General features: G+C 42.9%; 2 protein-coding genes and 1 long non-coding RNA gene across 3 annotated transcripts in view; 1 reads left to right on the top strand and 2 right to left on the bottom strand.

Moving 5' to 3' along the window:
• Positions 1–3,424, top strand: part of ralgapa1 (Ral GTPase activating protein catalytic subunit alpha 1) — an 80,200-nt gene extending 76,776 nt beyond the window's left edge. Inside the window, 1 exon segment of the mRNA XM_048228325.1 lies at positions 768–3,424. Within this exon segment, the coding sequence (XP_048084282.1) occupies positions 768–873 (106 nt within the window). The 3' untranslated portion in view covers positions 874–3,424.
• A 96-nt stretch (positions 3,425–3,520) lies between these two features.
• Positions 3,521–6,038, bottom strand: LOC125312344 (insulinoma-associated protein 2). Its single transcript, XM_048270821.1, has one exon. It carries the CDS (start codon positions 5,929–5,931, stop codon positions 4,309–4,311), a length of 1,623 nt encoding a protein of 540 aa, XP_048126778.1. The 5' UTR covers positions 5,932–6,038; the 3' UTR covers positions 3,521–4,308.
• A 6,044-nt stretch (positions 6,039–12,082) lies between these two features.
• On the bottom strand, positions 12,083–15,388 carry LOC125312345. Its single transcript, XR_007196604.1, has 3 exons — positions 15,201–15,388; positions 14,477–14,618; positions 12,083–12,372 (listed from the first exon to the last, which is right to left on the bottom strand). It is a non-coding gene; the product is annotated as an uncharacterized LOC125312345 (long non-coding RNA).
• Between the last annotated feature and the right edge of the window lie 1,191 nt (positions 15,389–16,579).

Genomic DNA, 16,579 nt, shown 5'->3' with positions numbered 1-16,579 from the left:
ATGGCATCCTGTGTGATGACGTTTTTATTTATTTAATTTATTTATTTAGATTTGTATTCTTGTCTTGTTAAACTGTGTGAAATTCACCCAGAATAATGATACTGTAAACCACGTGCCCATCCCCTAAGGACACTTCAAGCAGTCAATTTCTTTCAATTTTTGGAACAAAAATTATTAAACTTCAATTATCACCCATGTAGCTGAGGATGGGTGCAATCATTTGGCCTCCAGAGTCTAATTGGAACAAAATGTCACGTTGTTACGGATACAAGTGTTTCAGCTGATGAGCAAAACAACCTCCTTTTTAAGGGAGTTTTCAGAGTGAAATTCACACCGAGCCACAGTTCTAGTCCAGGATGAAACGGATCGCTAGAGGCCTCATCCGTCTCAGTCCTATTCTCTCTCTTTCCAAAACCATGACTCTTTTATGCCCTTTACAACGAGCATTAATCTTACCCTCTGGTCACCACCAGCACTAAATGCATGTGCAGGCTGTCTGCGTAGAGACTGACTATTGTTCCCTTCGGGCTCCCGTAGAACGATCAGTAGTGTTCTAACTCCTCCCTGACGACTAGTCAGTGGTCTCTCAGCCAGCCACAGTCTTTCACCAGTAGGCTCATGTCTCATGTTGATGATGCTGCTTGTGATGACATGTTTTGTTTGTGTGAATGTCTTTGTCTATGGTATAAATGCTTGTGTGTGTGTGTGTGTGCACGGGGGGTGTCTTACTGTTCTTTTCTCCCACCCCACCCATCTCCTCCCCCCAGGCTCATGCCACGAGACTCCGTCGGCCGAAAGCCCAGCAGCAATGGGGGCGGTGGCAGTGGGGGGAGACGGGAGCGACTCAGCCTCGCCAATGTCCCCTCGTACTAGCAAGAGCCGCATGTCCATGAAGCTGCGCCGCTCCTCCGGCTCGGCCAATAAGACTTGACCCGACACCGACCCCCGACCCCCACTGGACCCACCCACCCACCCGCCGCCACATGCTCATCTGGATCTGGCCACTGCCCATGTCACATCACGCCTTTCCTCTCGCACGGCGGTCTCCACGGAGACGACATCTGACAGCAGGACATCAGTTTGTTTCTCCTCTTCATCTTTTCTTTTGGGGTTTGGGCATCCTGGCCTTCCCGACCCCCCCACCACCACCACCACCACCACCACCACCACCATACCAAACACCTACTTGCCTGTGATCTTTGTAGAGCTTGGACCTGTGCACCATGCCAGAAAGCCTATGAAAGCTTTCTGCTGCTACCTTCACACACACACACACACACACGTGTATGCCCATGCCACGGATACTGCTGCACTGGAGGACTATGAACGAGGGGGAATGTGGGAGGACAGTGCCTAGACTCTGCTTGTGCCCCATGCAAAAAAAGTACAAAATAAACAAGTAAACAAACATGCATAAATAAAAACAACTTTTAAACTCTTTAAGGACACAGAGTACTGCAGCACTGAGCTGTAGAACCATTGAAGAGGAGAAAAGACCAACAAGAGGAAACCCTTGAAATGACGATCGGGGCCTTTGAGCACGGAGGTGTTCACGTGCAGAGGGGAGGAAGAAGGGAAGGAAAGCGAGGTGACATTCATGCCATTCCCTCGGTCACTTTGCCTGTTTGCTTTCAGAACTCTTGATTCTTTGAGCCTCTGCTGTAATTCCTGATGCGAATAAGAGAAGTACTCAGTGCAGTTAGCCATGATGCCAGTAAAGGTCAAAAGAAATGGCAAAAAATAATATTATATGAAACAAGTTTCTTCTATGGTTACTGTTGTATCCACCATGGAACATGCTAGAAATCCACTCATGTGTATACTTATACATATATATGTATGTATTTGTACTGTATAATTGAAGCCTGCTTTGTTTACAGTTTGCAGAGATGCTGGCCAATATTGGGCAGTAGAGCCTTCCTTTAAATTTGGCTGGAGAAAATTGTTATGCCCAGAGTTATGTTTGTGAATGAGAAAAGAAAGCACTTCCTCCTGTTACATTTATGTTTTCATGTTTTGTTATTTCTTTTCCACACTAGTTGTGGAGCTAATATTTTGAATTGTTTTCACTACTGTTCACATATGGTTATGGTGAAGATTGTTAAATCAGTTTTCACCTGATTTAGAATGTTACTGAAACATTGTTACTACATAATCTATTTCAACCACAACACCACTTTTCACCAGTAACAGAACACGTGTATATATTATAAATATGAATATATACATATTTAATGTATGTGTATAGTGTATGAACAGTATCTGGTCTGTGTATATAGTTACCAATATTTAAATCAGCCAAAAATGAACAGAAACTAACACGGAGCCGTTCAGAACATCTGAGGGGTGATGATTTTTAGGGCGATTTTAAGCGCTCAGTGGCAGCGATTGTCTGGTCTTGCTGCAACGCTCTCTGTCGCTGAAGTTACCCTCTACACTTTCCCTGTCTGCTGGTTTAGGTCGCATTATCGGCGGCACCATGAGTGTAGTTAATAGTCTGAAAATGCCATCGTTAAAATGAGGAGCACTGCTCCATTTAGTGATGCCTGAATGACAGATTGGCCAAAGAGTTTTTACATAGCTACAACAGACTTAACATAGCCACAACGCAGCCTAACCTTTTTCTCCACAATGTGATTGGCCAGGCAGGGAAAGTGTAGGGGTCAACGCTAAGATAGTATAGCCTTTTTTTTTTTTACCTGAGAACAATTACGCCCTGTCGCCAAATTACAGTACGTGTTCAGCCAACACTATATTCATTCGCATTTTTGTTATAATAATGAACTTAGGATTGTTTTGATGCTCAGCCTATGTCGCGGAGTTATAGTTGTTTTGACGGAGATGAAAGGGATTGCGTTAAAGACGGTATCAGGGTGATGCTGTTATTATGATAGGCTACTCTTATAACAGCAGTGACCGCTACTGGCATGTTTGAAGTCAACTCCATGCAAGTCATACTCCGTTTTTGCTTTCTTGTCTCTCACTGAATAGGTCAAGCTTACATTAGGTCAATCAGTATGTTTATTCAAAGCATTGTTTTTGTCAGACAACGAACTATGCGAAATTTTAGGACTTGACAGAGGCCCAATTGAGACCTCACTGTGCTGGAGCGCGACCTGCGTCCCTACCCCTTGCACGAGTGACTGAGACCGGTGCCTGTTGTAAAACTGAGGGCGTAACAGAAATGCCTTTGAAGGTTATGATGTACGTTACTACTGACCAAAGGCTGCATGACACCAGTACTAACTGCATGTGTTGACATAACAGCTTCACAACACAAACCACGCACGCACGCACACACGCACATACGCCAGTCTGTAATATTGTCATACTTGTAGTATCTATACAGTAATGGTTATGAAAGACGGAGACACGGATGTGCAATTGAACATGAAAATAAAGGTGTTCATATCACAGACTTTAATTTGTGTAGTTTTGTCTGCTTTCTTATTTTGAAGACTATTTGCCTGGAGTAATTTGTCTTAAAAATCGAATTCGTATTGGGCTAAATATGAACAGGTTTATGCACGACACAGTGTAATTTATTTACAGGTTAATTTTCAAACATTCCCACGGTGATTACTTGAAGTGAAATAGTTCAATGTCGATGAGGATCACTTTATATGTTGTGCGTCCCACGTTTTATTGACTGTATGTTGCAGTTTATCACAATAGTTGGCAATGCAATCATTTCTTGTACATATGAAAATATAAATATATAGCAAGTATACGTTTGTTACATTGAGACCAAGATAATTTATAGGCATTTCTTGGCTAATAATCATATGGATGATGGTACATTTTTGTCACTATCACCGCTTTGCACATTCACAATAATGCATATGAAAATACGTCTTTATAGATTATTTAGAAATAACAACTAGGCTAACAACAAATTGAATTTCCATAGGAACTACGTTTAAGTGGAGAATAGTCTTCTTGTAATTATTACGTGTAACAAACTTAATTGGGTTGTGAACAGTTTCTTGATTATATTAGCCTACCTCTTGGGGTTTACTTTTCCAAACCTCTTAAGGATATTTGCACAGAAACTTGTTTTCAGAGTAAAGTGTCCAGTATACACTACATTTGACATGATTACTTGACGGATGATTATGGTACCGGTACAAAATCATAATGTCATGAACAAGAGTCGAGTAAAACAAAGCCGTAACGCTCGTCATTATGTTACTGTGATATAAAACGTTCAATTTACAATGTTGCATGATTGACTTAAATTGATTTTTTCCGTGTCCATGAATTGTCTTTTGTAGATTTGGATGTCACCCTCTCCTTCTCTGCTTCTGCTTAGCAGCCGGGCCTCACAGCCATTTGCAGGAGCATGACCTGTCTACTCTCTGTAGGGTGAGACTTGTTGATATGCCTCGTCAGTCCGGGGGAGCTGAAAAACGTGGACGGACAGTGTTTACACGAGAAGATCTGCTGCTCGCCGTGCGTGAGGTCCGGTCTAACCAGCGCACTCGCGCTCTTTACGGGGTTCATGAACAGGTCCTCCCTCACGGCGTGCCACAGTCTGTGTTTGTCCCGGATCTCCAAAGAGGGGAAATGAGCCCCGCACAGGTGACAAGGGAAAGTGATCTGTTCATTCAGGAATTGGCTGTACGGTGACGGCTTGATTGTCTCGTGAGCCGCCAGGTGCTTCCTGAGGTATGCTTGTCTTCGGAACTTCTTGCCGCAGTAGCAACACTCGTACACCTCCTCTCCGCAACCGGGGGACGGCAGGCACGAAGCAGCCGTGGGGTTCGCTGGATCAGCGCAGTGCAACAAGCTGTCACTCTCGCTGGTTCTTATGTGCAGGTCGAAGCATTTCTCAGGTGACATGTATTGCGGTTGCAGCGATGGTGGACTCTCCGGCACTGCTATGCGCATATCTTGCCCGTGCGCGCTGTCAGTTGGTCGGTGGCACTGAGAGCTATCCAACGAGATGTGGTGCTGATTGTTCACCCGCTGCTTGCTGGCGTTTTCTTTTCCTTCCGCAGAGAGTTTTTCCAGTACCCGACCCTCCATAGATGACTTTTTGCCGCCTTGAGACTCGCCACTGTTCACGATGCGAGGCTTGTGCCACCTACGATGCGAGGCCAAGTTGGCGGGACAGCTGAAAACTTTGTCGCACTCTGGGCAGCGGTACTCGATGCGCACGATCCTTGAACATTTGTGCTGTGCGAGTGAGAACGGGTCTGGATACTCCTCTTTGCAGAGTTGACAGATGAACTCGCCTAACGGTTTCTTTCTTCCAGCGGAGGATGATGTGGGTTTACATTCTGGACCCTCTTTCTTAATTTTTAGTCCTAGCACCGGCGAGGTTGTCACCTCGTCCTCGAAGTTGAGCTTCCTCATAACTTTGGGCTTCTTTGCCGGTGGCTTGCTTTTGCGCTCGGTGTCAGCACTGGTGCGTTTTAGACTCTGATGGAATGAGGAGTACAGCTGAACTGGTGAGTCGAATTTCATCTCCCCGTGGGTCATGAGCAGCCGTTCGATGGATGACACAGGTGTACTCAAAGGGAACGACTCCGCTGTGGCCGGTGAGCTCAGGCATCTGTCAAAAAACGACTCCTTGAGCTCCGTGCTGACGGGTTTAACCGGACTGTAAGCAGCATCAGCCCGACCGGGCGACCCGCTGGGCTCCGCATCACTTCTGTTTTGCGGTGACAGGTCTGTGATGTGCATCAGAAGTCCTACATTTCTTGGACTTTCGGGCAGTTGGGCTTCCTCGGTTTCTGTCGGAACGCTTGTCCATGTTTCTTGGAGATCAGTTTGCGGCTCACTTGAGTGCGTAACCAAGACGGTTGTCTCTCCATCTGGGGTCGGCACCGGGAGATGCGCTTTGGGTTCCTCGCTGGCCTCTTGTCGCGCTCTGTAAGATGCTGGAGAGCCCCGTTTACTCCTTTTCACCAGAAATCCTCGCGGCATCCTCCTCGCCTTGTGCGTCCTTCAAAGACAACTGTCAGAAACCGCAAGACGAGAAACTGTCACTTACTACAGAACAGGTGCAAGCAGGAGCAGCCAAGTGGAGGAGAGCACTGTCACGTCGATACGCATGGCTTGTTTTTTATCTTCGAGGTCGCATTCTGCTTTTGTGAAGTCACCGTCAGTGTCAACGCACTGCCCAATCAGTGGCGATACTAAAGAGGGAGGGTCCGTGGCATTAATGAGGATATCCAGTTACAGATTGATTCCTAATGGACACCAGATTGCATTTTCTCACATCCGTATCATTATTGTCGGCGCTCGGTGGATTAGAGGCTATACTTTTCCTTCACCGCCTTTTAGTGTCATGAATGCTTGTTAAATCTAAGTGATGTGTGTTTCATATTAAATCATATCACAATAACAGACGCGGTTTTGGTAATGGCATTAAACCAATTTGTTAATTTGTTTGATTAAACTGTAGGCCTATATTACAGATCCTTCTAAAGAGAAATAGCACCTTGCACCTCAATTTAGGATAATGTCTAAATTACTGCATAATTGTAATTATTTTGTAGCTGATTGAGATATAACTTCAGATGTTCAAACTGTAGCCTAATCATATGATAATTGACAAAACTATAACATTGTCACCTTTATGCATATTCAATTATAAGAATGCAAAGGTATAATTACTTTAGACGTTAAATGAAATAATGAATTACTGCAGCTCATTAGACCAGTTCAGCGCGCCTTAAGAAAAAAAAACTTCGCACCGTGTCAGCGAATAAATAAAACGGCATGTGGCTGTGTCCAAATAAATTGTTTAAACCAAATGCCTCCTATATTTAATAAAGAAATGTCTCCTAATGAGTAGAAGCGCACAGGCAGCGCGTCCACACAGGCCATTAATGAAAGCGAGCCTATGCACTCCGGTGCGCGCTCGTTAACCTTTCTCTGAATTCCGGTTTAAACGCTTCCTGTTGTTGCAAACAGAAAAAGACTATTAAGATGCAAGATTTTTTTTGGCTCCGTGTTCCATTGGCACGCCGCATGATTTGGCACTGGGGGCGAGCCAGCAAGGAGCCCATTAATAAATCCATTCAATGCACTTTACCTGTTACCTGATATATGTATCTAGGAGACAATCTGACGAACTTGTGTTTACCCTGTAATTAAGCCGTTTAATTTGTTTCACAGCATCGCTGAGCACAACATTCAATCATTCTCAGGGCATGTCCGTTGCGTGGCAGCAATTGCTGCATCCTAAATCTTATTTAGAGACCAAAGACGTGGGCAAAGTAAGATAGGCCTAATGACGCGTTTAAATGGAATCCAAGGCTTATACTGAGGTGAACTCACTTAATTTAGGTTTTAATATTCAAAGATATAAATCTATCTAAGCAGAACATTTTGTAAATAGACGTTTTATTATAGTCATTAGGGGTGTGATGTTTGTTTTATTGCGGACAGATGCTCGAAACGTTATCTTGCGGAACGGCAAGATCTTTTATTACTCTCGCAATCACATCTGTGCTCATGTATTGGCCTCAGATAAGAAAGATGCTATCGGTCGCAACAATGTAAATTGCCAAGCGGTTTTCACCGAGCCGGGGAACCCGAAGCATCCCTCCTGCATTCACTGGCTTTGTGGCATTAACGATGGGAAGATCTCCCCCTCCCTTTCCCAGTCGAGGGCATCACGCTATCTCCCGGCAGAAGGGGCAGCGATGCTCAGGGCAATGACAGGACAGTGTTGGGGGCCGTCCAATTCGCCAATAACCTGCCAGCGGGAACGGGACTCACACACACACACTCTCGCTCTCCCTCTCTCTTCATCCCGAAGCTGGGAGCAGTGATAAGGGATCGGAGTGTCTAATGTCTTTTCATTTTGGTGGAGGGGGAGGAGGCGATACGGCCGACCTCCCAGGACCACATTATGCTCGGCTGAGGTTAGCGGTTAGAGAGGGGCGTCCCGGCCCATTAATCAGAACAAATGGGCGTGAGAGTAGGGATGGGGGGACGCTTTCCGGAAAAAAGGGTAACTACCTTGAGAATTAAGAAACATTAATGTCAAGCCTCCGTGGGAAATTCAACGAATCGCTTGAAAGCAGCCCACTGACAGCGATCAACAGCGATATAGGCTGCATCTAATTTTAAACAGAAATCAATGGATGATAGTCAACTCATGATGTAGGTCTAAACTTAAATCCAGCATCAATAATTTAATTTGACATAAGGGCAGACAGAAAATAACATGTATAGGAACATTTTATAGCCTACAAATCAATAAAATCTAATAATACCACACAGTTCCTTTTATTTTTTACAATTTAGTCTTGTAATTAGCGGCAGCCAAGGCAAGATTATTGTGTCCGCACATTTAGCCTAATTTGTGTCCTTGACCTTCACCACATAAGACAAATTGACTGGAGGATTATGATTGCTGAAGCGGAATGTCCTTTTTCTATGTGCACGGCCCCTCCGAAAAGTCCCACAGACCTCTTCATTGATCTGCCATTTTTCAACTGTCTCAAAGTCTCAGCTCAAAACTGGCAACTCGCCCCGCGCCATGTGGCGAGGCGGCAACGCAGATGTAGGAATTCACTGTAATCGTTTACAACGGCTGGCAATTAGTCTTGTTGCTGATGCACTGGGTATTTATTTAATCGCCGTTGGAGGCCGGGGATGATTGAGCATTATATGATGATTAAGTGCGGTGCTGGACCCACGCTTGGCTTCACTGAGATCTTTCAGCACCACGGGATGCGGACAGCTCCAGCTCCGGCTGTAGTCTCCGTGATCTGGCAGCATCGAGACCGGCAGGTTGTTTCATAATTAATTTTTAATCGTTCTTAATTAGCAGTGACGCCCACGGCCTGGACTTCTGAGGATACTCCATAACCTTACCCATTTCTACGAGGTCATTACGTTGCTTCTTAATTTTCTGGTGTGACCTTTTATATCGCCCTCTAACTGCAAGTTTAACAAAAGTTACCACAATGAAACCACACTGCTCCCATCATTGTTTCATTGTTTCACTTTTATGTTAATAAGCTATATATCTCAAACAACAATGTATTGGGCGGGGGGGTATCTATTTATATGATTGAGTAATCAAATGAATGGTCTCAAAAGTCCATGATTTCTTCAAAGGATACATTGCAACCTTGTATTATTTAGGTATTTTAATTTGGAGACAATAGTGATTAGGCCTAACTGTTGTTGAGGCAGCCTACAGGCATCAACATTCACTCAGTTCGAAATATACGCTACCCTTGACATTTTATCGCCATCTACTGGTGACTATACTTAACTGCTTTATTTGTCTTGGCCACTAGCGGGCGACATGTCAATTAGCTAGATGCATCGAAGATGGCCTGCGCTCCAGTGGGAAATTCCGATCCCAGTTGGACTCTTCAGCGGGCATATGATTGATGACTAATTTCAAGGCGTTTTAAACCCAGCCTTTAGTGTACATGGGAATTTTTCTCTTATCACTATACACTTATGACTGTATAACCAACATGTAGGCATAAAGGTGTATAGGCTAGGCCTTTGTGGTGCAGTACTGTATGTAGATTCAATGCTAATTATCTAACATTGAGGTCAAAGTGTTCTTTTTTCCTGAGAAACTTTTACAGTACTTTTCACACCTCATTCTGAAAATAGGTGACAGAATTGTGAGAGGGGAAAGTACATTCTTTGTCAGGCAAAGAATACAGAAATTATTTGGCTACTGTTGTGCTGTTGTGGGTCTATTTTTTTTTTTTTTTTATCCCAACTGGGCTTCAATGGCCTCTCCATAACATAACACTTTGTCTTAAATGACACACTTGGGGAAGAATATTGGATTAGGTAAAATGATATTTTAAAAATCAAACTGAGAAGTTCTCAGAACAGGTATTGGCGTTATCCAAAAGTAAAATTAGACTGCATATATCTCACTATTCTTCAATGAGATTCGTTGTTATCTGAGTGACCTCCAAAACAATCCAATATTTCACCTTGTCTGTATGCAAACTACATTGATTGCCAATATTGTTTTTGTCTCAAATATGCTGATGTGTTCAGCCGATTTTCTAATATTACACAGTTTTCAGGTTCTGCAATTACATATTACATATGTATAAAATCCAAATGTAGCAACCTACAACTCCTTAGTACAAATAGACATGTTCCTTTGGTGTGGAAAGAAATGTAGGCAAGTGTCCTGGGGAAATGCATATTCAGGTGCTGGTCATATAATTAGAATATCATGAAAAAGTTGATTTATTTCAGTAATTCCATTCAAAAAGTGAAATTTGTATGATGTATACATTCATTCCACACACACTGGTATATTTCAAGTGTTTGTTTCTTTTCATTTTGATGATTATAACTGACAACTAATGAAAATCCCAAATTCAGTATCTCAGAAAATTAGAATATTGTGAAAAGGTTCAATATTAAAGACACCTGGTGCCACACTCTAATCAGCTAATTAACTCAAAACACCTGCAAAGGCCTTTAAATGGTCTCCCAGTCAAGTTCTGTAGGCTACACAATCATGGGGAAGACTGCTGACTTGACAGTTGTCCAAAAGATGACCATTGACACCTTGCACAAGGAGGGCAAGACACAGAAGGTCATTGCTAAAGAGGCTCACAGAGCTCTGTGTCCAAGCACATTAATAGAGAGGCGAAGGGAAGGAAAAGATGTGGTAAAAAAGTGTACAAGCAATAGGGATAACCGCACCCTGGAGAGGATTGTGAAACAAAACCCATTCAAAAATGTGGGGGAGATTCACAAAGAGTGGACTGCAGCTGGAGTCAGTGCTTCAAGAACCACCACGCACAGACGTATGCAAGACATGGGTTTCAGCTATCGCATTCCTTGTGTCAAGCCACTCTTGAACAAGACACATCGTCAGAAGCGTCTCGCCTGGGTTAAAGACAAAAAGGACTTGACTGCTGCTGAGTGGTCCAAAGTTATGTTCTCTGATGAAAGTAAAGTTTGTAGAGAGGAAGGCACAGAATCCACGTTGCTTGAAGTCCAGTGTAGTTTCCACAGTCAGTTTGGGGTGTCATGTCATCTGCTGGTGTTGGTCCACTGTGTTTTCTGAGGTCCAGGGTCAACGCAGCCGTCTACCAGGACATTTTAGAGCACTTCATGCTTTCTGCTGCTGACCAACTTTATGGAGATGCAGATTTCATTTTCCAACAGGACTTGGCACCTGCTCACAGTGCCAAAGCTACCAGTACTTGGTTTAAGGACCATGGTATCCCTGTTCTTAATTGACCAGCAAACTCGCCTGACCTCAACCCCATAGAAAATCTATGGGGTATTGTGAAAAGGAAGATGTGATTTTTGATGATATTCTAATTAAATGGCCGTGTGTGTGTGTGTATATATATATATATATATATCACACACTCTACCGTTCCAAAGTTTGGAGTCACTTAGAAATGACCTTGTTTAAATCAGAAGTACATGAGTATACAGATGCCCATTATCAGCAACCATTCATCCAATGTTCTAAAAGCACATTCTGTTTACTAATCTGTAACCCTTTTGCAATTATGTAAGCATATAATGTAATATGAAAACTGCTGCCCTGATTAAAAAAACAATGCAACTGATCTCAGCTGGTATAAAACATGATCCGCAAGCAAAAAAGCCTATTGCTGATTACTGTTAGAGTGCATTTGGCACATTCTGCACACTTCTGTATTTAACCTCCTGTACCTAAACGGTTGGGTACAATTACGTGTACCTTTACACCACTATATATATATATATATATAAGGCACCAGCTTCCAAGAGGGGCATGTGAGGGTTTATATATATATATACTGTATATACATGCCCCTCTTGGAAGCTGGTGCCTTTGGGAGTTGACAGTAGGCCTTATTAGTTCCAGCAAAAACTACTACTTCGTGTGAAACCATGCTTAAATGTACCTGTCAGGGCAGTTTACACTGACCTTAAGATGACAAATCATCTTCATTACATAACTTGCAACAGAATCATAACTTAATTGCCACCAAAGACTAACTCCGCTTGTCACCACAACTAATCCGATAATTCACATGCTTCTCATTGTGGTGTTAAATACCAAAAGGGTTTTTGTAGAGGCGTATAGACATGTCTGACAAAAAAAAGGAAAAAGGCTGCAAGAGTAGACAACCATGTCACTAACCCAGCCCACATAACACTCCAGGCAGACTGAGTTAAGCACCTGAAATATTTGAGGTCAATGTACATGTATAGCACATGCCTACACATGCAGGGGGCCTGTTAGCTGTTGCATAGTAACAATCTCCAGGAGATTCTGTGTTTTCCACCCAGCAGAGTGAACCTTGCACATTGTGCCAAAGTTTAGGGGATATTGCAGGGGAAACCTTGACAGACATTCTGCCACTTAGGAATTTTAGTGCTCCAGTTTATCGGAATGAACGCAATCTGAAAAGGAAAGAACAAATAATTTCAAGGCTGGAGAGTACCAAGTGACAATTAAGAAACAAAAGAGAACTGATTGCATACGTTATTTCCTTGTTTAAACTGATTCCTCGGCCCCAGCCGTGGCGCAACTGGCTGGGGCACCTGCACCGTATGCCGGCGACCCGGGTTCGATTCCCGCCCTGTGGTCCTTTCCGGATCCCACCCCTGCTCTCTCTCCTGTTTACTTCCTGCACCCTCCACTGTCCTATCATTAAAGCCATAAAAAATATATATATATACTTAAACTGTTTCCTCATTTGTGTTGCTTCAGTAGCTTTTGCTTTGCGTTGTCCATTTTTGTTATGCAGTGTGATGCCTATTGACTTTGGACTTCCTGGAATGCAACACCCTATTACCATGTTTTATTTCCTGAACCCTACAGATTCAATTATTATTAGGGCATGTTTGTAATGAATGTTGTCTTACTTACTTGATTGCTTAAATGCTATTTTACTTAAATGAAAGGAAAATACAAATCTGAGTGCTCTGGTCAAAAAAGGTCATAATTGAATGTTTCCCTTCACTTTATGATTACTATTCCCTTTGCATTCATGATTAAGTACATACAGAATTTAAGTCGAGGTGCTGAGGAGAAGCACTCTTCCATTATTCTGCACTGGATGCTACCATGTACAGGTGAAACTGGAAGGAAACCACATTCCTTACATTCTCTATGACAGACTGTGGAGACTACGAGGGAGGGTGTGATTCATGTGCAGGATTCCCCACCCTGCCCCCACCTTTTACAGAGCTGAGCTGAAGAAGACGCGGAGTTACGCACAGGGCGCAGAAAGAGCTAGGTGAGGGGTGAGCTGGCACACTCTGGGCGCCTTGGGAAATCCAGCAGGACTGGATGGCCAGTGTACAAAGGTGATGATTCACCTAACTTCCCCCTGAGCACACCCTTTTTGTGTGTGTTTGGCCTTTGAGACAGTGGCATAATGAGAGGGCTTTTTACAGACCAAAGGTTTGCCTTTTGAGACGCAAAGATCTCTTTTCTTTTCCAGAAAGAAAAGGAAAAGAGAGAGAGAGAGAGAAAAAAGAAGTCAGGAAACGTGTAATCAGGCCCAAACATAACAAAGTTGTCCACCAAGACAGGAATACTCTGTCTAAACATGTCAGTTAAATTGACACAGATTTCCAAAACCAGTGGCAGTTTTAAAGAACGTGGTGGTGGTTCTGAAGCGAAGGTAAAGGGGTTAAGAGTGTGCTTGGTGCCAGCTTGTCTTGAGTCTGAGTCAGCATGAGTCAGGGCTGTTTGTGTGTTAGTGAAAGAAAAAAAAAACAGTAAGCAAGTGCAATGAGCAGACATGTCCAGCCATGTACAGACCACATCTCAGGACAAGAACGATATAAATAGAGTCCACTGCATTAACTTGCGTCATGATAAGCTTTCCCTATTATTCCTGGAGCTGTCCCGAAAACCACCTAATGGGACAATAACAATTATGGGAGTTCTCCCGTCTAAGGATAGTACTGGAAGGGCTTATGTTTCTGTATGGTCAAATATGGGGATTGCTGGAATTATAGGGATATCCCAGCAATTCAGCCCCTTGACCATTCCCCCTCCCTGACATCAACAGGTTGTGTGTGTGTATATATATGAGTGTGTTTGGGCAGGGGGTGCTTTCTTACGTGGTGCGTCTAGCCATTCCCAGTCAACCTCATTTTCAACATTTGAGTCATGACAGTGAGTTTATGCATCGGGTTCAGAATGGAACATGGGATGTCTATGGGCTGTCCGGTGTGCATCAGTCAGACTTTTTTTGTTTAAGAAACACAATGCAACTGTAAGATTGTGAAACTGGGCAAATCTGGATTTTGGTAATAAATGTTGGCATGTTTACATGACTCTCTCAGCAGTAGTGCTGGGAATAAATGACTAAAGTGTCTGGGAATAGTGCCGGAATAGTGCCTGTCGGAATTGCAGGAATACGCCGCTCTTTACATTATATAAAATCTGAGTGTTGACAGTATGCATATTAGCCAGTCTCTCTCTCTCTCACAGAAACACACACACACACACACACACACAGAGTAGTTACACTCCTGTGTTCAGTCCTACCCTGTCAGTCCATCTTTGTGTGTTGTGCAGCCCCGGCCACAGCTTGCGTGCCATTGTTGTGTTCCCATCGACGGAGTACTCCATGTGCCGGACTGGGTGTATCTCAGGATGTGCCGGCCGTCTGACCACCCTGTCACACGAGCTGCGGTTAACAGAAGAAAAAAAAATCAAAGCACGAATCACTTCCTGTGTTCATTCCGCAAAAAAAACACACACCACCTGGCATACTGCCATTCTACGTGCCACTAGTGATGTCTGAAATTCAACCTGTTTGATGTCATGATAAAGGCGTGCTTTATGATTCACACCCCATTCTTAAAATAATTGATTAATGTCAGATGTACAGACTGTACTTGCTCAGCCTCAGGCATTGACGCAACAGATAAATAGTTTTGATAAGTCCAAGATCAAAACCCCTTCATTCAGAAGTTTATAGAAACTACCCACATGTATAATAATACTCCATTAAGTTTACTGAACTATAATGCCAGCGAATAGTGTAGTGTAGTGTAGTACGGTATGGTCAAATATAATGTTATGTAGTAAAGTGTATTATACTATTACATTTTAACAAACAGCTTAAAAAGATTCACATCATAGCTTAAAACACTTTCCTCACACATATTGTCAAAGATGTCGGTTTGGTTTTTAGATATGAGTTGTTTCGGAAGGCACCAGGTGGATTTTTTTGTTATTACAACCTATAATTTTGGCACTAGCCTACGTCTTTACAGGAGGAAACCCAGGCGTAGTTCATCAGGGAGATCCCTTGCTCTTTCAGACACTGGAAAGGCCCTTGACTTAGAGATGAAGCTTCTAGTGAGGCTAGGGGATTCTGGCCCATTTAAAAAAAACCTCTCCCATCATTCACACACGCAGATGGCCATATTTACATTTGATTATGTCAAGCCCAAAAAGTAAAGCTGTGACACAACTAAGCGGCTTGACGTAACAAGGCAAAGAAAGGAAGTGCACTGGGCCACTGTGTGTGTACTGAGCGCCTGGTTACTGTTGCCAAGCTGTGCTTGTTTGAGAAAGAGCGAGGCGAAGAGGGTGCGTGCTAACAGTTGTGCAAACAGAAAGAGTCCAGGGAACAGAAAGCCCAGAGGGTTTCTCACATGTAAATGCCTGGCTGGAGGATGATGGGTCCAATGACTGACACACAAGAGGGGAAACCTGTATTACAGCATTGGAGTCTCTCAGTATTAACCAAGTATCAAGTTCCTTAGATTTGCATATTACCTGTTTTTAGGAATAAGTGCAATAAATAATATAGATACTTTAATTTATTTTATTTATGATTTTACATAGGCTACAAGTAAGTTGTATAATGCAGGTAAAAAACCCAAACACATTTATCAGTCACAAAAAGTCAGCTTTGTGCAAGACAGAGAGAAATAGATTTTTGTCCAACACCTCATTATTCATATTTCAGTTAATGGTACACTAGAAAGCATAGCAGTAAATTGATGTTAGTACACTGCTTATAATAGCGCCAATGACTCCAGGACACCTGCTTTTAGACCTGTGGTTTAGTGTCAAATTATAGCCACTTGTGGGTCATAAAAAAATATCATATGAGTAAAGCAGTAGTAGGCTATATTACTTTCCATAAAGTAGGCTATATAACAGCAACAAGTAGGAAGTGTAGTGAGTCATGCAGTGTAGGCTATTACTCACACTAGGAAATGCATTGCAACTATGGATTTATTAAATGCCCATGCTTAAAGCCAATGGTTATGAGGTTGTACTAGTTTATTGCAAATAACTGCTGCTGTTAAAAAAAGGATATATAAAGCACAATAAGCTGCTAACATCAACTTCAGCTGCAAAACGTTAGATACAGGAAGCTTTCAGCAGTTGCTCAATGCAACTTGTAAGTAGCCTATGTTGAAATGTTGGCTATACGTAGCTTTATACATGCGGTGCAAAACGACCCAACTTTTTCCTCTTTTTTGATTTTCCAAGCGCGGGTTTTCAGTTTTAATTTTCTTTACTTGTTTCAGGGGAGAAATCCCCCCCGTATGTCCTGAATAAATTCCCTACTGCTGTTTAGGCATCAGTCAAATGCATTTGGAAATCCCCCTCCCGAACCAGTTAAGC

Source organism: Alosa alosa, chromosome 19, assembly GCF_017589495.1.
Source record: "Alosa alosa isolate M-15738 ecotype Scorff River chromosome 19, AALO_Geno_1.1, whole genome shotgun sequence".
NCBI classification, from domain to species: Eukaryota; Metazoa; Chordata; class Actinopteri; order Clupeiformes; family Clupeidae; genus Alosa; species Alosa alosa.
Note: the sequence above shows the minus strand (reverse complement) of the source record. Positions and strands in the feature narration are given on the sequence as shown.